The following is a 23,132-nucleotide window of genomic DNA, read 5'->3' on the forward strand; positions in this document are numbered from 1 at the left end:
TCCCTTTTTTCCTTTCCCCTACCCCTCCCACTTCCCCTGCTCCTTTACACCTTTACTTCTTGTTACACAGTATGAATTATACATTTTTTAAATTAAAATATCAAGATCTAGGAGACATTACCACAGATTTTACAGAATTTAAAAGGATACAGAAAGCATATTTCAAAAATCTGTTTTGAAATAAATTTGACAACTTCTAAGAAGTAACTTGGAAGACAAATTAATGAAGCTAACTCTGGAGGAAATATAAAATTTGAATAGCACCTATTAAAAAACGTATATTCCTAGCTTGAAAACCTACCTATATGACAACAGCAGGCTCACATACATTTTAACTGATAAATTATATCAAACCATTAAAGCAGAAAAAAGAAGAAACACTTCTCCCCTCATTTTAGGAAATCAACATTGTGCTAATCCTAAAACTGGATAAAGATAATAGAAGAAAAAAGTATGAACATAGATAGAAATTTGTTTAACAAAACAAAGTATTAGAAGTCAGATCTGTCAGGATGTAGAAAGTGGTTTTGTTATAGGGATGGCAGTGTTGGTTCAGCATTGGAAGATCCAACCCCAAAAGTCATCATTTTAACAGAGTAAAGGAGAAAGCCATATGATCCTGTCACTAGTTGGAGAAAAAGGATTGGACTAAATTCTACAGCTGTTTATGGTAAAAGCCATCAAGAGATTAGAAGTAGAATAGAACCTTCTCAACAGATTAAAGACATGTACTCCATACTTCCACCGAGAATGCCTTGTTTGAATGGAGAAGATACAATGCTTTCTCCTTAAGGTGGGGAACTGGGGAACAAGGGCAGATATGCTTACTCTTTAACTGTCCATTAAACTTTGAAACCTAGGCCCCACCAAAATAGTCTGGCAATAAAATGACACAATTAGGATAGCATTGGCAAGGTAGAAGCAAAATCTTTATATGTAGATGAAATGATCATCTACAGAGAAAATACTAAGAAATCTCTAGGAGCCCCTAGAACTTGTATTTGAATTTAGCAGGATTAGAAAACACAAGGTATATATAAAAATTCAGGTCTATGTATACTTGCTATAAATGAAGAATTGGATATTGAAATTTAAAAGTTACATAGGCGTACAAAGGACCTAGAAAAGTTTAAAAAACAACAACAGAAAAAAGTGTTGGAAGACGTTTAGTACCTAATTTTAAGACTTCTTCTAAAGCTACAATAATCAAGGAAGTGTTGGTATAAGGAAAGGCATGTAGATCATTTGAATAAAACAGAGAATCTAGAAATAGAACCACACATATATGGTCCACTGAGTTTTGAAAGATTATTTAACATTAGCATTTTATAGAATATAAACTCAATTCAAGAGCCGAGGAAGAGATAGTGTTTTCAGCAAACAGCACTAGGACACCTGGTATCCCTATATAAAAAATTAACCTCAACCCTTTATTTCCATACATGGAAATAACTTGAAGGGATCTATGAACCTAAATAAGAAAGCCTAAAAGATAAAACTTTAAGAAGAAATTATGAGGGAAAATAATTATGAATTCAGGGTAGGCAAGAACTACCTAGGATACAAAAGACATGATGTATAAAAGAAAAAAATTGATAAATGAGATTCCATCAAAATCTAGAACTTAGAATGACATCATTGAAATGAAAAGTAGTCCTTAAACAGACCATATTTACAATGCATATAACCTATGACAAGAATATATAAAGAACTTTTACAGCTCATTAATAGACAACCCAATTAAAAAGCAGACATAAGATGATAAATAGCCAGTATAGCACAAGGAATGGTGTGCAACTCTAGAATCAGAAAAATACTAATCAGTACAATAACAAGATTGAATTATACACTCATTAGAGAGATGAAGTTAAAAGTTTTAAAAGCCTTGTCATGACTTTTTCTTTATGTTGGATTCTCCCCCTTTGTGTTTAATTTGTCACGCCCAATGGATTCACTCTGCTGGGTTTCCTGGGGTTGTGATCCTCATTGTCTTTTCCTAAGGTATTGTCTAAAATTTTTTGGAGTGCCAGTTTGTTATTCATGAAGTTCCTGAGGTGCTCTTTATCATGAAAGCATCTTATTTCTCCATCAGTTTTGAAAGATAGTTTTGCAGGGTACATCAATCTAGGTTGTAGGCTGTTTTCCCTTAGGGCTTGAAGTACATCACTCCAAGCTCTTCTTGCCTTGAGGGTTTGCATTGAGAAGTCTGCTGTGATTCTGATGGCTTTCCTTTGTATGTGATTTGTTTCTTTTCTCTCGCTGCTTGTAGAATTTTATTCTTCTGTTGGATTTCTGGAATCCTAACTATTATATGCCTATGTGTAGATTTTTTTTTGATCAAGGCTATTTGGAGTCCTATATGCCTCACTTATCTGTATGTCAAGTTCTTTTCCCCTCCTTGGGAAGTTTTCTGCCATCACTTCTGTGAGCAGTCTTTTTATGTCATCTGCACTCTCTCCTGTTTCTTCATTGACTCCAATCAGTCTTATGTTATTCTTCTTTGCATCGTCTAGCAGCTGCTGGATTGATTTCTCATGTTCCCTTACAATTTTAAAGCAGTTTTTCTTTTCCTGGTCACTAATTGCAATCTTATCTTTTATATGTGAAATTCTATCCTCACATTGGTTCATTCTGCTGTGCAGACTTTCGATGGAGTTTTTAATCTCCTGGAAATCTGTTTGCATCTGTTTTATGGATTCCATTTTTTTCCTATGTTGGGATTCCATCATGTTCCTCAGATCCTCTATTTTTTTAATCTGTGTCCTCTCTAGATTTATTTATCATGTCTTGCACCATGAGCAGAATCTTTGCTGTTATCTGAGTAATTATTTCTGATTTCCTTTTTCCCAGATCCTCTTTTGTTGCCAGTTCAGAGAGTCCAGGTGGTTGAGTATCAGACTGTTCCATCTCGTTTCCCTTTGGGATTGCTGTAGGTGATCCAGAAGTCTGTTTTTGAGACTTGTTTACGTGTCTTCTCATTTCCAGGGTGGGAGGGGGTGCTTCTGGTGCCCGTGTGGCTCACCTTCTCTGCCCTAGGAGCTTGGGGTGGCAGTGGGGGCGCTTCCTTCTGGGTGCTGGGACCGGCTCAGCTTCTCTGCCCTAGAAGCTTGGGATGGCAGTGGGGGAGCTTCCTTCCAGGTGCTGGGACCGGCTCAGCTTCTCTGCCCTAGAAGCTTGGGATGGCAGTGGGGGAGCTTCCTTCCAGGTGCTGGGACCAGCTCAGCTTCTCTGCCCTAGGAGCTTGGGATGGCAGTGGGGGAGCTTCCTCAAAGGTAACCGCCTCAGTGATGATCTTAGTGATGATCTTATAAGTGGATTCTTCCCCAGTTGAGCCTCTAGATGATATTGTAGGTCAGCCAATGTTTTGATTTCAGCCTTGTAAGATCCAGCTAAGCTAGGCTGGAATAGAAACTGCCTGGATCCTTAGATGGTCATTGCACGGAAATGTGACAGCAAAACAGCCAGGATATATGTGAAACTGAAATCGGGGGCCCCTTCTGAAGGTCTCAGGATACTCTGATTCTGATATCTTAAAATCTGGTCCAGGAATCAACTGTGAAACCCGGAAGAAGTTGAGCATGGTGGTGCACACCTGTGATTCCCACACTATAAGAGTCTAAGACAGGAAAATTACAAGTTTAAGTCCAACCTTGGCAATTTAATGACTTAGTAAGACCCTGTTTCAAAAATTAAAAAGAAAAAAATTTAAAAAGAAATAGAGGCTGAGGATATAGCTCAGCATGAAGGCCCTTGGTTCAATCCTGGGATGAGGGGTGGGGTAGAGAGAAATCTGTAAGGATATACCTATGAAGTCGTGCAGCCCTTGGGACTTGACTTTATCTATAGTGTGGAGAAGGGCCTGGGAACAGACCTTCTAGAACAGGACCAAAATCTTGTGTTTTGGCCAGGGATAGTGGTGCGTGCCTATAATTTCAGCATTCAGGAAGCTGAGGCAGGAGGGTACCTGCGAGTTCAAGGCCAGCCTGGGCTACATAGCAAGACCCTGTCTCAAAAAAAAAAAAAAAAAATCTTGTGTTTTGTGAGATACACCAAGGAACCCTTTGTTTCTCTCCTAGATATTTCCTTTAGCACCTTCTTAGTGTTTATTAGTGTACTTGACCATTCCATTCTAATGCAGCAGGGCTGAAAAGGACCCAAAAGTTCATAGGTATTGGTAGCCACACTTGGATTTGAGTATGTAAAGGGCAAGTGTAATTCTGGGGGCAGAGGCTGGTTAGCTGTTCATCCCCTTTGGAGAATCTTTCTAGCACTATTGGGTTGATTGTTAATAAAGGAAAATATTGCCTTATGACTTCTTATACCCTGTACCTTCTTGGATAAAAGTGGGACAGTGATGGGACTCTATGACTGCCACCAAGCACAGCCACAGCCAACTCTTATGGCTAATTTCCTAATCTGGGGGACCCCGTGCACTGATACTTACAAGGCATTGCGTCCTTCCTCTTCCCTCCCTTCCTTTTCATGTACTGCCTTTTAGCCTAGATGCATGCCTCAGAAAATAGCAGGGCCTCTACCCATCATCCTGCATTCCCCATCCCACCACTGTTTCTGATGGGCAATTGCCCCTGGAGGGCTACACATCCAGGTCTCTGCCAGCCCTAGTGATGTCCATTGAGCACTTCTCACTGAGCTGCCATGCCCTTGCCATTAGGCCACAGTTCCCAGTCTTTGAAAATAAGGGGTAAACTTAGTTAATTTCTCAGTGCCATCTCTGACTGTAGAATTTCTCCTGCCCTACTCAGACATTTATATCTGAATCCACATGAGTGTACACCAATAGGTGTACATGTAGGAAGGTGGGGAGAAAGGGAAGAAGCTAAGATACTTTCTTTACTTGAGTGTATCAGAAGTTAGGATGATTGTAAGGAGAGAAAGGAGGAAGCAGGCCAGAATAGCACCACATATGCTTGGACTCTGGGACTTGAGGATAGGTCACTGCGTTTGTCTGTTCCTCACTATCAATTCAGGGCTAGTCCAAGGGTCACAGCCTCTAAATAGGGAGGCTATCGCAAGGCAGAACAGGATGGGTTTTTCCTAGTTCACTTGGTTTTATTTATGAACAGAAAATCTAGGGCATTTTGACTTCCTTTTGGAGGTTTGCCTGAGTGTGGTTTATTTAAGAAAAATAAGCTTGGGCTGGGGATTTAGCTCAGTGGTTCCGCCGCCTGCCTTGCAAGCAGAAGGTCCTGAGTTCAATCCCCGGTACCAAGAAAACCAAACAAACAAACAAAAAAGAAAAATAAGCTTCCTGTGGATGTAGTGTCTGATCTGTTACTTGCTTTGCATGTGACGTTTGATTCTCTTACTTTGCAGCTGAAGGAATGTATCCGAGCTCTGGACCAGGAGCACACCCACACTCCCTTCAGGCAGAGCAAACTAACTCAGGTAAAGTTAAACATGAACCTTCATGAGCTAAAGTAAGCCTCTCTTTCTTAAAAAGAAAAAGTCAACCTTGAGTCTTTTGTAGTTTATTCATTTTTCCTTCTGCCATCCCTTTGTTCATTCAGTAGAGGCAGCTCTGCTCTTCTGGTCACCACCTTCCTCCTTATTTCCAGGTAAAGAAACCTTATTGCCAGCTGTGGTGGCACCTGTCCATAATCTAGTTACTCCAGAAGTTGAGCAGGAGGACCACTTGAGCCCTAAATTTGAGACCAGCCTGGGATGCATAGCAAGACCCCGTCTCAAAAAACAAAAACAAACCAAACAAACAAACAAAAAACCCCAAAACTGTATTAGGTAGGTCCAGGGGTGCATGGCTGTAACCTCAGCACTGGGGAAGGCTAAGGCAGGAGGATCACAAGTTGAAGTCCCACCTGGGCAACTTAGTGAGACCCTGTCTCAAAATAAAAATTTTTTAAAAGGGACTGGGAACCGGGCATGGTATTACATACCTACAATCCCAACACTGGGGAGACTGAGGCAGGAGGATTGCTACAAGTTTGAGGCCAACCTAGGTTACATAGTTCAAGGCCAGCCTGAACTACATAGCAAGACCCTGTCTCAAAAAAAAAAAAAAAGCAAAAAGGAAGGAAGAAGAAAACCAGGAGAATTATGCAAGTATTAACTAATTATTCTGAGTGGTGGAAATATAGGTAATTTATTTCTTTTGTTTTTCTCCTTTTTTGTTTTTTTGAGACAGGGTCTTGCTATGTAGTTCAGACTGGCCTTGAACTCACTATGTAGCCCGGGCTGGCCTTGAACTCGAAGTGATCTTCCTGTCTCAGCCTCCTGAGTGCTTGGATTACAGGCATGCACCACCACACCCAGGCTTTCTTCTGTTTTTCTGTCATGAAAATGTCTGGAAAACACTAGTAGGTAATCAGCATCTGTAGTGGCTGCTGAAGTATATCATGGGGAGTAGTCTGCCTAGGTGCACATATCTGTGATGACAGTTATGTCTTCTAGTTTTCTTTCAGCACCATGTCCTGTGCACAGTGGAGGACAGATGAGGTGGAGGGAGGCCTAGGAGGGGATCTTTATAGGACCTGGGGCAGAACCTACAGTAACACAACTCTATGACTGTCAGAATTGGTGATCTGTGGGTTAAATTATGTCTTCTCAAACCTGATTTCTCAAGCCAGGGACCCAGAAATCTGGGTGGTTAGTCCTAATTCTGATGTTGGCCTTATTATTTCTAAAACAAGTTCCCATGCCCAGAAAAATGTGTTCCTATTTAATTAAAGAACAGTATATTCCAACAATACATACAATTACAAAGAAAAGGTTAAAGTTACCTTAAAATTCTACCACACCCCAGTGGTAACTGCTGCCACATTTTAATGAGCATCTCTGCCCATACATCCACATATAGATCCACGTACAGTCATGGAATCATATGTATTATCATTGAAAGATTTGTTTTAAGTATCTTTCCATGTTCCTAAGTACAGACATGATCATTTTATTGATTATACTGTGTTCAACTGTTTCTAAAATTTATTATTATAAATAACATTATAGGGGCTGGGGATTTAGCTCAGTGGTTTCGCCATCTGCTGTGCAAGTGCAAGGACCCGAGTTCAATCCCCGGTACAAAAAAAATAAATAAATAACATTATAATTAATATCTTGTGCATCCTTTTGTCTTTTTTTTTTTTTTGTACCAGGGATTGAACTCAAAACCTTGCACTTGCCAGGCAGGTGTCGCGCCATTGAGCTAAATCCCCTGCCCCATCCTTTTGTCTTTTAATCAAATTAGCAATTATCTCCTTGGGATAAAGTCATAAAAGCCAGGTGTGATGGCACATACCTATAATCCCAGTACTTGGGAGGCTGAGGCAGCCTGAACCACATCATAGTGAGACCTTGTCTCAAACCCCCCCACCAAAGATAAAGTTCTAGAAAGGTGACCGCCAAACCTATAGTGTCCATATTCTTTACCTTTTGTTACATATTGTCAAACTCCCCTCTGGAAAACTCACACCAGGTCATGGTATGTGATATACAGCAAGTGTAGGAGAGTGCTTATTTCCCTGGACCTTCACTAGGACAGAGTAACTTCAATCTTTTTTATGGGCAAAAACCACTACTTTTGTAATGGTTTTCATTTATTTGATTAATGAGGTGAATACCTTTTTCTTTTAATTGGTCATTTGTTTTTTGAGTTGTCTTTTTGTGTACAGAGGGCACTGTCCCTATTATGGCCCAGTGTTCTGCTCATAATTAGTCAAGGCCAGGCATAGTGGCACACACCTATAATCCCATCACTCAGAAGGCTGAGACAAGAGGATCACAAGTTGGAGGCCAGCCTGGGCTACATAGTGAGTTCAAGGCCAGCCTGAACTTTATAGCAAGACCCTGTCTCAAAAAAAGAAAAAAAAAAAGTGATCAATATGCCCTTTGTTAGTTGACTTCATTCATTGACTTGCCTTCTGGTTTGGACAGGTTCTGAAGGACTCTTTCATTGGCAATGCCAAAACTTGCATGATTGCTAACATCTCACCAAGCCATGTAGCCACTGAACATACTCTGAATACCTTACGCTATGCTGACCGGTAAGTTGGCTCCCAAATGGCAGGGGTGTGTGTGTGTGTGTGTGTGTGCACCCCCACATCTCTCACACACAAAATAAGCATCTGATGTTAAACGCCACAACCCTCTTCTTGATTTGAAGAATTTAGTAGGCCCTGCTTTTGCAAGGATGACGAGACCTCTTGACTGCCTGGTCAAGCCTCTTTCTGGAATGACTTTGGCATCTGCAGACATCCCTCCCATCTCTATGTTATGTCCACATGTGTCTCTTACAGTTGCTAAGATATTGTCTTGGCGAGGAGAGGTACTACTGCTATCTAGTGAGTAGAGACCAAGGATTCTGCTAGACCTCCTACAATACACAGCATAGCCCCTACAAGAAAGTTACCTGATACAAAATGTCAGTTGTGCTAAGGTTGAGAAATCCTAGGAATAGACAAGTCATTTTTCCCTTAATAGAATTTGCACAGTCCTGCTTGTTTCTGGAGGCTTTGCTTCCTGAAATACCCAGAAGGTTTAAGGGTTCTCTTCCCAGAGAAGCCTGATAGGGGTGGTTTGTAGGAAAGAGGCCTTTGTGGAATTGCAGGTGAGTGGTAGACATGAATTTGTGAGCTGGTCCATCTTTAGGAAGCATAGCATGGGCCTTACGTGAACATAGTACAGTTATAAGAATCATGTCCCTGTCTTGTCCCTCATGTAGAGTTGTAGTGATTTCCAAAACTTCTGATCATGAATGTTGATCATGAATGTTGGCTGCATGCTTATCTCCTCAGAAAAATTACTGCTTTTTTAATTCAAATATAGAGGGATAGTTCATGCTAAAATAGAATATACTCTTTTCCTCTTATTTTCTGCCAAATAAAACCTCCCAATCCTTGTAATGTTTTTGCTGTTTTTTATTTCCCTGGAAGCTATAGAGCAGGAATTACAGAACCTACAAAAATGCACATTTAATATTCAATGGTTATTTACAGGGTCAAAGAACTAAAGAAAGGCATTAAGTGTTGTACTTCAGCTACCAGTCGAAATCGGATATCTGGAAATGCCTCTCCAAAGCGGATTCAGAGCTCCCCTGTAGCCCTGCCAGGGGACAAGTGTTCTCCAAAGAAAGTCAAGCTGGGGTATCAGCAGTCAGTCACAGTGACACCTGGCTCCACAAAAGGAAAGTCCTATCCTCTGGCTAGCCACCCACCAAACATTCCTTGTTCTTCTGTACCTAAAGTCCCTGGTAAAAAGTGCAGCTCCAGAGGGAGTCCTCCCAAAGAGTGGGTCATGCAGACTAGCCCTGTCAAAGAAACTATGCGGTCTGGAGATTTAGCCAAAAAAGGAGCAGAAGAATTGGCACTATTGTGCTCTGAGAAAAATCAAATTGGCAACAAGACTGCACTTGGGTGGGGGCGCAGGGACCCAGGCCCAGGAGAAGGCCTGGCACATGCTAAGCTGCCCACCAAGTGCAAGAAGATACAGACCGTGCAGCCAGTACAGAAGCAGCCTGTGTCACGAGTTGAGCTGTCCTCTGGCAAAAGCCACCACTTAGCAGAGGATGGTCAGGGCACCAAGGCAGGCACATCTGCCAGGCCTGCTGCTGAAGCTTGGACAAACATCCCTCCACATCAGAAGGAAAGGGAGGAGCATTTGCGTTTTTATCATCAGCAGTTCCAGCAGCCACCTCTCCTCCAACAGAAGTTAAACTACCAACCACTGGAAAAATTTTTATGCCAATACAGGGCCCCAGAGGGTCAGCTCCAGAACAAGACTCCTCCTCCCTCCCATGCTTGCTCTGAGAGCCAGGATGGAGCTCAAGCTGAGGATCTTGATGACAGTGACTTCAGTGAAGATTCTTTTTCACTTGTCTCCAGTCAAAGGACTACAAAGCAGAGGAGCACCCTGGAGAAGAGCGAAAGCTCATTCTTCCTTCATCAGAAGGGGCAGCAGAGTTCAGAAGGGCAAGTAGCAGAAAGGCAGCAGAGTCTGTTTTTTAGCTCCAGGACAGATGGTGATGAGAAAGGTCTAATTGAAAGCTGGATATACTCCAGGGACCCCATAGGCCACAGGAGAGCAGCATTCAGTCATCGCCACAGCCCAAGTAAGGTGCGCTTGGACCGGAGCCAAGAAGACCATACTTCCTCAGAGCCATCTCCCAGAGACAATCTGGCAGAGAAGCCTTCCTGCTCACAGGTAGATCTTGTATACGCTCAGAAAAGAAGTGATGGGCCTGCCATTGACCTCAGACAGGATGCCTTCAGAAGTGAAGTTCCTGAAGAGGCTGAGGGCAGCTTGCCATCCCTGGAAGATGGTTCCTCTTTCTCTCTATCCCACATTGCAGTTCCTGGATCCCCAGACCAAAGAGACATAGATTCCACACAACTGAGAGAGGTCAGTGAAGAGAGTGTATCCCAAGTGACCAGAACAGCAACAAAGAATAATCGTTTCCAAGGAGAAGACTCTAGAGGGCAATTAGGCACATGCTCTGAATATGCTTCTGGACTAATGGCTCCCCTCACCATCTCCCTCCTAGAGACTCCAGATAATGATGGCCATTCTCTGGAGCAGCCGGCCCAGGACAGGGCTGTGCACAGTCTAGTGACAGAGAGCACAGGGGGTCCAGCTGTGGGCCATAAAGTATCATCTGGCCACCAAGAGGCAGCCTTGCCAGTGTCTTCAGTAACTGGGCGCCTGTTTCTCTCCTCATCTCCCCCTGACAACAAGCCTGGTGGTGATCTGCCAGCTCTGTCCCCATCACCCATTCGCCATCATCCACCTGACAAGCTGCCCATTGAGGCTGACCAGAGACAGGCCTGCCAGAGCAGGGAGCCTGCACTCTTCTCCCAGGAACTTGTGGGCAGTGAGCAATATGATGCTGATGTTGAGGAATCAGGGCTGGATGGCCCCTGGAGTTTCCCTGGAAAGCCCTTCTCTACCACACAAACAAGGGGGCACCATGCTGGATCTGCACTCACTCCACGAATAGGAAGTTGTGATGAGGCTGGTCAGCCCTGGGCCCAGGATAGCAAACATCCTACGGGGCTCAGTTGGCAGGAGCTTGGTTTATCTACAAGCCCCATCAAGTTGCCTTGCAACAGTGAAGATGTCACATGGCTCAAATGCAGGCCAATCTCAGGATGCTTGGTATCACCAGACTCTCTCCTGGTTCCCAGCTATTCTCCTAAGACTACAGGGATACTTTGTCAGCCCACCCTGGAGCAAGCACAGTAAGTTGGACTTTCTCCCTAAGATTTGAGCCTGCAGCGAGGCATTGTGGTGCACAATTCCAGCACTCTTGGAAGCTGAGGCAGGATGATCACCAAGTTCAAGTCCAACTTGGGCAACTTAGCAATTTACCAAACCTTGCCTCAAAAACAAGCCAAAAAAAAATTAAAAAAAGATGAGCCCCTTTGGCATCCCCAGTTGAGTATCTGTCATAAAGAGGTGGCTGTGCACCAATACATAGTGAGGAGCTTGCTGCTCCATGTGGACAGTCTCACTGCTCCATGGGCTTCTAGTTCGTATTTTCTGCTTTGGTCCTGGAGCCTCCAAGGGAAGTAGAAATGAGAGCAGACCTTGTGTCAAGTATGTCACTGTAGAAGTCACAGCCTTGACAACTTTTTTCAGGGAAGCTGTGGGAAATGGGCCACTCCTATGGAGGAGTACCCAGTCCTATTTCCCAGCATAGTTGCAGAGGCAGTGACAGCTTGAGAAGACCCTGTCTTTCTGTATCCCTTGACTAGTCCTGAGAAAAGAACAGGGAGAGAGGGAGGGAGTGCTGAGGCAACCCTGGTCAAATCCTTGACCACTTTGGGCAGAGGTAGCTCTCCAGCCTGGAAACAAGTCTCAGTTTCAGAAAGCTGTTCCTGAGAGGAGGGGAGAGCAAGAGGATCAGTTTCCTCTCTGGTGTTCTCAGGCAGGTGGTCATCCGTGCACACCAGGAACAGCTGGATGAAATGGCTGAGCTGGGCTTCAAGGAAGAGACTCTGGTGAGCCAGCTGGCTTCTAATGTAAGTAGCCTTGACTGGACTTGGACTACTAGGAATTAGCCTGTGGGTGGTTTGATGGTTGTCTGTGTGCTGTGGTACTTGCCGGTAAGGTTCTGCTGTGTCTCTTCTTGCCACTCCTGACACCTTGAGAGGGCCCAGGTACAGGTGGGAGATGGTGCTCCACTGCCAAAAGTTTCCAGCCTGTCCTTACCCACCTGGTCTTCCTTGTGGCTTGTTTGGGCTCCTCCCTGTGACTATAACAGTAACCAACTTGCTTCCTAGGAGATGAGAACAGAGGCATTTCTACCTAAATACTCTGCCTATAACGTGTCTTAAAGGCAGAGCAGTGGGCCATACCCAGTACTCAAGCAACTCTCCTACAGGTTTTCCAGAGGGAGGCAGGTCCTGGGTTCTGAAACTTTTGTGCCAATAGAGGGACTAGAAAAGATCTGGCAGAGGACCAGTAAAAGCTCCACTTGTCCTTTGTTTCCTTTCTCAGGATTTTGACAATTTTGTCATCCGGCTGGATGAAATCATGGTTCTGAAATCCAAGTGCATCCAGAGTCTGAGAAGCCAGCTGCAACTGTACCTCACCTACCAGAGGCCCTGAAAGAAGCGCTGTTGTTAGAACAAGGTCTTACCCCAGATGGTGGGGACAGTATAGGAGGGGCCTGTGCTGGGCTCTCAGGGCCTGTGAGGTTTCTGCCAGTTCTTCCCTACACACACCAGAATCTGCTCCCTAGGGCCTCAGTTCCTCCGTCAGGGCCAGGCCTCTATCCCTCCTCAATTCAAAGCTCAGGAGCTTCTGTAAGAAAGGAAGGGCCAAGGTGAGGACCTTATTGCCCTTCACATTGTTTGGAGGTCAAAGAGCATCTACTTTACTGATCCTATGTCTGTGGGGACATATTTGGGGTGGTAACTCTGTACATTTTCCTAATTTTGAGGATTAGAGTGAGGTGGTCAGTGGTAACCTATAGGTCAGAAGTCACAAGCTGGGGAAGAAAACAGGCTGAACTCGGGCTGAATTATCTGCCTTACATTGGCCAAAAACTAAAACATTGGTGCTAGCAGGGCAGCAGTGGGTTGAGCTGTGCACTATCATCCCTTAGAGATTTCATTTTTGAAAATTTAACATAAACCCTGACTTGATGTGTCCTTAACAGCAGATGTGGAACAGGCTTCATGCTCCTCTTCCTGAAATCCAGTTTTGCGACAGAAAAGGGTGCCCACACAATACAGCATAAAGAAGCTGAGTGAAGTTTTAGAAAGAAAGAAAAAAAAAACGATTGGAATGAAGAATTTTAATCAATTAAAGTTTATAAGTTGAAAAAAGAAAAGAGGGTGCCCAAATCACTGCATTTTTCTTGTCCTATCTTTTGCTGAAGTGACAATGCCTGCTAGCTCTCTTGCTTCTGTAGCAGTCCTGGCTCCTGTCTGATTCCTCACTTCCCGTGCCCCTTCACTGAACAGCTAGAGGATTGCAGGCAAGTCCACCTCCAGGGCTTATCTCCGAGGACACCCTAGCTGGCCACTGCCCCACTCTCAAGGGCCAGTATCCTTGCCTGACTGCTACTGTAGTCACTAGCTTGAAGCCTCTGACAACAAATTCACATGGATGCCTTCATCTAAATGCTGTTGTTTTTAGCAGAAAGCTTAAGGAAAACAAAGCAGCCTACAGGTGCCCATCACTTCCATAGGCCACCCCAAGTCACACTGAGATCCACGTATCAGGCCTTGAAGCCCATTATTGTGTGAACATTAATTTTTTTCAGGTAAAGAACTTTTTAAGGTTTTAAGGGAGGAATTTAATTAAAAGGCCAAGAGAAGGGCTAAATGGTTCTCTGGAGACAAGCAGCCACTGTCTCAGGTGGTGCTTCATTTGACCACCAGAGGGCATCTTGCCTCCAAGCTTTAGCCCCTGCAGCCCTCTTTTACTTGGTCACTAAACATGAGACTTCCCTCTCCCTGCCAAAAGCCTCAGAGGGCTAATGAGATAGTATTAAGGACAAGAAATTTCAGGGATGTATTCTGTTGGATACAACAGCACCACTGAGAGCTGGGGAAGCACTTTAAACCCAGTCCTGCCTGTGGCACAGGGAATATAAATGTCTGGTGCTGCTCACAGGAAAAAGGATTTTTCTCATTTTCTGTATGACTCTCCTGAAGACCCAGCCTATCCTACCTACCTCCACGTTCCTTGGCCTGGAGACAGAATTAGGTCACGTTTAAACAAATCCTTGTTTGGGCCTGCCTTGCAAACCAAAAAATCAGAGCAGATTAGAGGGCCAGCTCTTGGGTCCCATACTGAACCTAGAGTTGGAAGTATATACTGAAATGAGAGAAAATGGTTAGATCCCGTTCTAGTCCCAGGAAATCCCTTTACCATCCACCTGCCCATCTACCCTACTCCATAAAACACCCCTTGACAATAAAGACGATACCACAGCAGGATATACCCTTTAGATTTTTATTAGTTCTCTCTGAAGAATCAAAATAGTTAGCAAATTATTTTAGATTCATGAAGACTGTATATCCTTTGTATTTAGATCTTTAATGATATACAACATAATACAAAACAAACCAAAGAGACTGGTTTCTATGCCTAGGTGTGTTACTTGTGTCATTCTAAAGCAGGGCTGGAGGAGACTGTTCACAGAGAACCATGGGTGTGTTAGTGCTCAGTGACTTAAGTCGTGGCCTGCTTTCTCACCCATTCAATTGTGCTGGGAAGGGACCACTGATTACTCAAACTGGCAATGGTTTCCTAAAGCAGGAGCTCTGAAGCCCTGGGCAGCAGAGGATTGTGGCTCAAACCACACTGAAAGAAACAGTCTGGACAAGAAAGCATGGTGTGACTGCCTGGCAGAAGAGGCAAACTCAGGCCCATGGGAAAAGTGCATTCTCTGTACCTCACAGACATTGCAGAACCAGTGTAACACTAAGACTTTGTTAAAAGGTGAGGAAATGAACAAAACTCTGGAAGAACCTTTCACTTCCACTTGGATTAAAGTTAAGTGCAGACAGAAGGGGAAGCTTCTAGCCTCAAAGCAGCATTGAGTCTGGCCCTCCCCTTTTCTCCCCACTCTTCTTGGCAGCCAAGCTAGGTTCTGGCTAAGGATGCAGAGACCCCAGAAAGACCCAGGTAGTCTGTCTGGAGGGCCAAGGTGGGAAGGACACTTCTTAAAATACAAATAAATTTAATATGGAAGGAGCCAGGATGGGTCTGGGGCATTAACATCCCCAAATCTTCCCTACTTCCTCTCCAGCTCAAGACCTGGGCTCATAGAGACTGGCAAGCAGTCTCCACACCTCACCTTCTAACCCCCAAAGAAAATTGGGAAGTATGCCCCTTCTCCTTCCCCACGGGTGGGCTCTGCAGGGCCTCCTGGGGGTTGGTGGTTCCGTGGCAGGGCCTAGGTAAGGCCTGGTCTCAGCTGGCTCCAGCCCGAGCCATGAGGTCTTCCAAAGCATTGTCCTGGTCATTGTTGTGCAATAGCAAAGCTTCCTTAATGTCCTTCAGTTCAAAGCCCATTTCCTTAAATTTGCTCATTAACTGAAGAAACTCCATCATCTAAAGGACAGAAGAGAATACAAATTAAAGGGTCTAGCTACACAGCACAGCTGAATGTAGAGGGGGTCTGGGGGTAAAGGAATCCAGGACAGATTAGTTTGATACCCCATCCCAACATCCTTCAGGAGCCATGCCCAGTCCCAACCCATTCTTGCTGACCTTGTCTGGGTCCCACTACCTGCATCCATACTCCCACCAAGGCAGAATATGGAACCTCAAAATGGCTGTTTTCTGGGGAGTAAGGTAGGCAAAGAGACTAGCAATGCTCCAAGTCATCCAGAAGTTTGGCTTTTTCCCAAGTCAATTTTCCCTTCACTGATATTCTAGGTAATCTTTAAACCAATGCTTCATTCAAGCCAAACAGGCCTCAATCTGCTGGCTATCTGGGAGATTCTACATTTCAACTGTTTTTGCCTACAGTCACTGGCAAGGAAAGGGGGCTGTGAGGCAGGGGTGAAAACCAGGACTACTTTGTCTCTTTTCCAGAGGATTCCCATGAAGCAAGAAGGTTCTCACCTTTTCTTCTGAACACTGGTGCATTTCCAGAGCCTCTTCCACTAAAAGGGGGTCAAAGCCCTTCTCACAAAGCTGTCCATGTGCAAAAAGATAGTCAAGAATCTAAGAAAAGAAAAAAGAGGTTAGAATACCTACTGCCACACCTCTGTGCTTCCCAGAGTCTTAAAACACACTAGCTAGTGTGAAGTCTGCTCCCACCCTACCCAAGCCATCACATCCTGAACAGGACTTGCTTTTGTACCCTGAACTGTGCCCAGCACAGTACAACCTCAGTAACTGTGAAGAGGCAAGCACACCCTTCTAAATGAGTGGCCATTTTCCAAAGGATGTGCTGCCAAAGCCAACACAGGACTCCCAGAATGTCAACTCCACAGCATAGCAGGACGGGGCTCTAAGAAATAGCACAGGTAAGTGTGCCCCAAGTACAGGACTCCAGCACCCAATTTAGAACTCCCTGGAAAGTCATGACAAGATAAACATTTCTAGGAGATATCTGACCTTACGCCTAGTTTTGGCCTCTCTGGAGGGACAAAGGAAGGGATTAGAACTCTAGGCCAGTGGTGGCAAACCTATGACACATGCTATAGCATAAAGCTCTAAAAGGTTTGTCATTGCTGCTCTAGGCTTTCTCTCAGGTGAGGTCCCAAAACAGACCCCAAAGAAGTGCTGCTGCTATGGCTACTGGTTTCCCTGATAAAGCACCCTGAGTCCCCACAAACCCACAGGAGAGGAGCCCAGTGCTACAAGTCTGCAGAGCTGCAGGACAAAGGCAGATCACCACTCCAGCTCCAGAGGTTAAAATGCGCTCCTAGCTCACCAGCTACTCCCCTGCAGGTCAACCACTCACCTGCTCAATATTCTCTCCTTTCTTCTTCATGGCTCTCAGGACACACTCATATGAATAGCCCATGTTGACCACTGTCTCTACACACTGCCGCTCACTGGGAGACAGTGTTTGCAGTTCAGGATAGGCCTGGGGACAGCTGGGTGTGTTGGGCACTTGTGACACTGAGAAATTTGGAGGGGTAGCCTGGTAGTGGCAAAAGAAGAAGATCAAATTAAGAAGAAGACCTGGGCCACAGAAAACATGTCACTCAGATGGCCTAATCCAAAACCTTTCCACTTTAAGCTTCCAAACAGCATCCTTGGAAGAGCCAGGCTGCTGGTCAGACAAAAGGCATGAACAGAGCTAGAAGGTATCAGCCAAGGGAGAGAAATGTTTCATCCTGCCTTGCAGAATGAGAAAGCACACAACAGCCATATGCCCTTCCATGCCCCAATCTTAGTCTCTGAGGCCACCCATAGGACTGATGCTTAAGCTGACAGTGATTTCTTTGCTAGGCTCCATTTACTGTCCCTTTCTAGGCCACTATATCTGAGTCCTGCAGGGATCATTCACTAAACTATGCCCACACTGGACCTGACTAGTCAAAGTCTCTCTCATTTCTATCACTGGTCTGGGGCAAAGGCTGCAAGTACTGTTCCCATGCATGGCCAGCTCAGGCCCTCAGGGTTTAAGAGGACTCTCACCTTTGCCCCATATCATGTGTCCATTTCCTGCTGAAGCTGCTGTTCTACAGATCCAGGACATAGAAGTAATAACCACACCAGGCCCACAGGACTGGAATGTGGATTCCATGGCCCTGTCAGTCTGCTGAGCTGGTAGATCCAGCCTGCTCCCTGCCACTGGTCCTTACTACCCCTCATCTGACTTGTGTACAGATTCCTATGTTTAGTCCTTCCTACGACTTCTTACAGTGAATCAAGCCAAAGGACCCATTCACCATGGGAACAAAATCACAATTATAGTTTAGTTTGGCTCTCAAGAACCAAAAAAAATGCTTCATAATTTTCTTTTCTTAAATTTGGGGCTGTTTAGGCAGTAGAGAACCCTCTGTTTTAGAAGCAATTTCAAAATGACATTGCTATAGCCAGTTACTCTTCTCAAACTATTGGGAGGAACCCAGAAAGACTACAGGCTTTCGAGCCCATTCTACTTAACCATCTTACCCACAACATGCTCTCAGCAGCCTAGTCATAGTAGGCTCTAACACTGTATCCTCAGGGACAAGCTCTGCCTGGGCTCATGAAAACCAGCTTCCAGCTGGTGTAGTAGCACCTTGTAATCCTGGGTACTAAGGAGGCTGCGGCAAGAGAACTCGTAAGCTCAAGCCCAACCCAGGCAAAAGTGAGACCTTGTCTCAAAAAGGGCTGGGGATGTAGCACCCCTGGGTTCAATCCTTAGTACAGTCACCCACCCAGAGAATACCAATATCCAAAGAGAAATGTCAGCTCTCACAAGACAAGCCCAGCCAGAAAGGGGTGGGATTATTTTTCAAATCCCTTTCTCATAATGCCTCCTGAATGCCTCGGTGGGATGTGAGCATATGCTTCTAAAAAAACTCCATGTTAAGAATTTCCAGGGCTGGGTATTTGGCTCAGTGGTTCTACCGCCTGCCCCAAAAGCACAAGGACCCGAGTTCGATCCCCAGTACAAAAAAAAAAAATTCCACCTGGGCAGCCAGGAATTTAGCTTAGTGGTTCCACCGCCTACCTCACAAGCCAAGGTCCTGAGTTCGATCCCAGTACCCCCAAAAAAAGAATTTCCACCTGGGAACCCATGGCTATACCACCCTGAACATGCCTGATTTTGGAAGCTACACAGGGTTGGCCCTGGTAAATATAGTATTTGGGTGGGAGACCTCCCATGAAATGCTAGGTGCTGTAAGGTTTAAACCAGCCAGTGTGGTAATGCACATCTGTAATCCCAACACTCAGGTGGCTGAGGCAAACTACTGTGAATTCAAGGCCAGCCTAGGCTATAAAGTGAATTCAAGGCCAGCCTGAAACATACAGCAAGACCCTGTCTTAAAAAAATTACATTATATGAAATTACATATGTATTTTTTCAATTGTTTTTTGGGGGGGCGGGGTACCAGGGATCAAACTCAGGACCTTGCACTTGTGAGGTAGGCAGCAGAACCACTGAGCTAAATTGTTTTTTTAAGACAGGGCCTATATATAGTGCAGGATGGCCTCACAGAGATCACCCTGCCTCAGCCTCCCAAATGCTGGGATTACAAGCATGCACCACCATCCCCAAGTGTATATTTATTTTTTTTAATGTGCAGAATTATCAAATACTCTGCTGGGAGAAGTGTTTATCTGATCTCTAGGTAAATCTGGCATGGGTAAAGTGTGGAAAATATTCAGATTCTTCTATCTAGTTGTGTACTTCTAGAGAAAATGCAAACTAAAATCTATACAAATATTCACTCACCACAGTATAATAAATATGAGGGACAGCCTAAAATATTCAACATAAGGCATTAGGTAAATAATTAAGAGCCATGTGACTATTAGTCATTTAAAATGACATTTAGTGGGGTGGAGAGTATTAATAGCTCAGTGGTAAAGTTCATGTTCAGTAGGTGCAAGGCACTAAGTTCAATCCCCAGTTCAGTAACAAAATTAGAATTAAGTTCTCTGTCTAAATTTAAGTGTTTGAGGGAAAGATTTTGGGAGGATATAAATATTTTGGGAGGATATAAATATAAATATTTTGGGAGGATATAAATATTAGTATTTCAAAGCCTCTAGAGTCTGGGGACACACTCCTGGGCTACAGGAGTATGTAACCTTGTATGTAACCTGTATGTAACCTTGAAGTCCCACCTCAGTCGTGACAGCTACTTTTCTGCCATGACTTCCCAGAGCCCTCTTCTCTCTCTCCACCGCCCCACCCCCACCGCCACCAATACTGCAAGCACCTGTATCCAGTGCAAGCACACCACATGAGGCAGGCATGTTCCCACCAGCATTCCTATTCCTATTCCATTCTGGTCACACTGGCAGCAAAGTAAGAACTCCTAGACACTAGTTACTATGTCATGAACATTTCTCAATCTCCAGCGCCTCGCTTTCAGCTTGAATTTGTCCTGATCAGTTGTAGAATAAGTGGATGCCTATTTGGATTATTTTGGGGGTGGGCTGTCACTATGTTGCCCAGGCTAGTCTTGAATTCAAGATCCTCTTGCCTCATCTTCCTGAGTAGCTGGAATTAACAGGCCACCACATCAGCTCTATTAGGATTTTCAAAGGCAGGATTTCATTTAATTTGGGAAACTGACCAAACATCTTGACCATCTCTTCTAAAATGATAAGAAAAGAATTAAAATTATATATACTTTTAAGGTCAAAGAAAAAGGGGAGACCTAAGAGATGATGAATTTCAAAGAAATCTCCCCCCCCCCCCCCCCCCCCCCCGGTACCAGAGATCCAACTTGCAAGGCAAGGATGGTGCTACATCCCCAGCCCTTCAATGAAATCTTAACGGAATGCTTATGGGAGAATGATTATTGGCAGAAGCAATAAAGTATTAAGATATGTTATGCACATGTACCAACACCCCATTATGAATGTAATTATTATGTACCTCAAACATACACTAATAAAATTAGTACTTAAAAAAAAAGAAACAATAAAGTTAAAAAGTAACCAAGTACCAGCAGGGGAGCCGCCGCCTGCCTCCCAAGCTCAAGGTTCTGAGTTCAATCCCCAGTACCAAAAAAAAAAAGTAAGCAAGCAGGAAAGAGGAGTGTCAGCCTACAAGCCCCTCAGGACCCCTAAGCAGGCCTCAGACCCTAAGTGTCAGGAACTACAGGAATAAACCAAAGGCACAAAGTCCATGATCAGAACCTAAGAATACACTGCAGGAGGTAAAACAAGAGAAAACAGAAAAGGACAGAGAATTAGACCCCTCTGCAGGAGGCAGAAAGTTCAGTTCTTTAGAGAATGTGAATCAGAGACCTAAAGACACCAGGCACAGTGTACAGCACAATGAGGACTAAAACTCCACGCTAGCCTTCCCCAACCTTTGTCAGCCTCAGGCAGAATTCTCTAAAGAAACTTAATTCTCAAGACCTTCACATGATGATGTTTTGGGGGTTTCCCTCAAAGTCAACTTTTAACCTCTACTGATGCTTAATGATCAGCAGCACACTTCCAATTCACATTACGTTTTTTTGGGGGGGGTGGTATCGGGGATTGAACTCAGGATCTTGCGCTTGCAAGGCAGTCAGTGGAACCACTGAGCTAAATCCCTGCCCCTTAGTGCCTCATTCTTAAACACGAACAGAAAACCAAACCCATCAACACAAATTACACCAAACAGACTTGGAAATTTATAATGAAGATTTAAAAACAATGTTGTAAGACTCGAGAGGGCTGGGGATGTAGCTCAATGGTAGACTACTTGCCTAGCATGCATGAGGCCCTGGGTTCAATTTGCAGTTAACCCTCCACCACCAGCAGCAAAAAAATCAAGGATATATTGCAGGAAGTGAAACAGAAAAGGAGAGAAAATAAGGCCTTCAATCAAGAAGATCCAAACATCTAGGTTATAGGAAATCTAATAAAAGAACAGAGAAAAATATCAAAAAAATTTCCCAGGATTTTAAAACTGGGCTGACCCTCAGTTTGGAAAGACCTAGGAGGGAGGGCCCAATATAATCAATAAAGGTATATCACTGGTAAATTTCAAATCTCCAGAGATGAAGAGAAAAAAAATCCCAAAAGCTCCCAAAGGTGGAAGTAGAAGGGAACAAAACAGACTTTAGAATAACACAAATATTAAAAATCAATAGAACTTATACTTTTTTAAAAAAAAGACAGAATCTTGCTCTGTAGCCCAGCCTGGTCTTTGACTCATGACCCTCATGTCTCCCAAGTGTTGCAATTATAGGACTGTACCATCACATCTGGCTTCTACTTCAATTAAAAGGTCAAACTTAAAAATTAAGTACAGTAGGGCATGCCTGTAACCCCAGCATTGTGGGAGGCTGAGGGAGGAGGATCATAAGTTAGAACCAAGCCTGGACAACTTAGCAAGAGCCTGCTCAAAAGAAGAGCTGAGAATGTAAGTCAGTGCAAAGGCCCAAGGTTCAATGCCCTGTGCCACAAAAAAAAAAAAGAAAAAAAGAAACTGAAAATAGTTACCAAGAAACTATGTACATTTCAAAAAGCTTATAACAAAAAAAAACTGCAACAAAGAAAGTAACTGCAATCTATTTACTAAACTCAGTATATTTACCTGAACATAATAATATAACAACATTAATTTACCCAAATTTTGTGTATGTATAAATATGTTAGAGGATAAGGGAAAGAGGAGGAAGGGTCAATGACAAGATCTAGACCCTCAACCACTATAATAGGAAGTATAAAACTGTCTAAAGTTGATATCTTTAGAAAAAGACAATATAAGCATTTTATTTAGAAATACAGAGATAAATAAATCCCAGCAGAGAGTTCCACAAAAAGCCTGGTGCTGTGGCACATGCCTATAGTCCTAGCTACTTGGGAGGCAGAGGCAGGAAGATTGAATGAGCCTAAAAGTTTGAGGCTGGGCAAGCATGGGCAATGTTTCAGTTAGTACACGTTTGCAGAACATCATGATTACATTCATTATGGGGTGTTGCAACATGTACATAAGACATCTTAGTTCTTTTTACATCCCTTTCCTCCCCCACCCCACCACCATCTAGGTCCCTTTCCCATTTGAAAAAGATCTATCTCTGTGTTTCCTAAGCATAGGCAATGTTATCATCTAGATCTCGATGTCCCTCAGAGGTGTGGCTTTTGGAGGATGACTGGGCCATGGGGATATTATACTCATCAATGCTCACCTACTAATGAGCCCAGGTAGCTGAGTGTGCTGTCAGGAGGTAGAGGCAGGTGAGAGGCACGTTGCTCGGAGGCCAGGACCCAGAAGGGTGGATGGATCTCTCTTCCCAGTTCCTCCCTTCTCTCTGCTTCCTGGTGGCTGTGACAAGAGCACCTTTCCTCCACCATGCCCTGCCTGCCTTGGAGCCAGCTAACTATGGTCTGAATCCATAAAAACCATGAGCCAAAACAGACCTCTCTCCTCCTTTAAATTGTGAACGTTGGGTATTTTGTTCCAGCAACAAGGAAAGTGACTAAGACGGGCAAGACATCAAGACTGTGTGAAAAAAGAAATGAGAGGGAGGGAGGAAAGGAGGAAGAGAGGGAAAAGGAAAGAAGAGAGAAATAGCTTAAGT

At 44.0% G+C, this 23,132-nt stretch overlaps 2 protein-coding genes across 10 annotated transcripts in view; one reads left to right on the forward strand and one right to left on the reverse strand.

Moving 5' to 3' along the window:
• The window catches only part of Kif24 (kinesin family member 24), a 99,218-nt gene extending 85,925 nt beyond the window's left edge, over nucleotides 1-13,293 (forward strand). Inside the window, exons 9-14 of one of the 3 annotated variants that reach the window (XM_013069672.3) lie at nucleotides 5,335-5,406; nucleotides 7,906-8,015; nucleotides 8,967-11,204; nucleotides 11,894-11,987; nucleotides 12,466-12,600; nucleotides 13,133-13,258. In XM_013069672.3, coding sequence (XP_012925126.1) covers nucleotides 5,335-5,406; nucleotides 7,906-8,015; nucleotides 8,967-11,204; nucleotides 11,894-11,987; nucleotides 12,466-12,576 — 2,625 coding nt within the window. In that variant the 3' untranslated portion in view covers nucleotides 12,577-12,600; nucleotides 13,133-13,258. Of the gene's footprint in view, nucleotides 1-5,334; nucleotides 5,407-7,905; nucleotides 8,016-8,966; nucleotides 11,205-11,893; nucleotides 11,988-12,465 lie in introns of all 3 variants that reach the window. The other 2 variants (XM_021252972.2, XM_021252973.2) reach the window with 2 other exon arrangements.
• A 1,205-nt stretch (nucleotides 13,294-14,498) lies between these two features.
• Nucleotides 14,499-23,132, reverse strand: part of Ubap1 (ubiquitin associated protein 1) — a 55,335-nt gene continuing 46,701 nt past the window's right edge. For all 7 annotated transcript variants that reach the window (XM_087183761.1, XM_004838412.4, XM_087183760.1 and 4 more), the window contains 3 exons: nucleotides 16,901-17,083; nucleotides 16,054-16,155; nucleotides 14,499-15,537 (listed from right to left, as the gene is read on the reverse strand). In XM_087183761.1, coding sequence (XP_087039887.1) covers nucleotides 15,397-15,537; nucleotides 16,054-16,155; nucleotides 16,901-17,083 — 426 coding nt within the window. In that variant the 3' untranslated portion in view covers nucleotides 14,499-15,396. The remainder of the gene's footprint in view (nucleotides 15,538-16,053; nucleotides 16,156-16,900; nucleotides 17,084-23,132) is intronic.

Source organism: Heterocephalus glaber, unplaced genomic scaffold (genome assembly GCF_053883595.1).
Source record: "Heterocephalus glaber isolate CG9 unplaced genomic scaffold, H.glaber_assembly_v1.0 deba00001481, whole genome shotgun sequence".
Lineage (NCBI taxonomy): Eukaryota > Metazoa > Chordata > Mammalia > Rodentia > Bathyergidae > Heterocephalus > Heterocephalus glaber.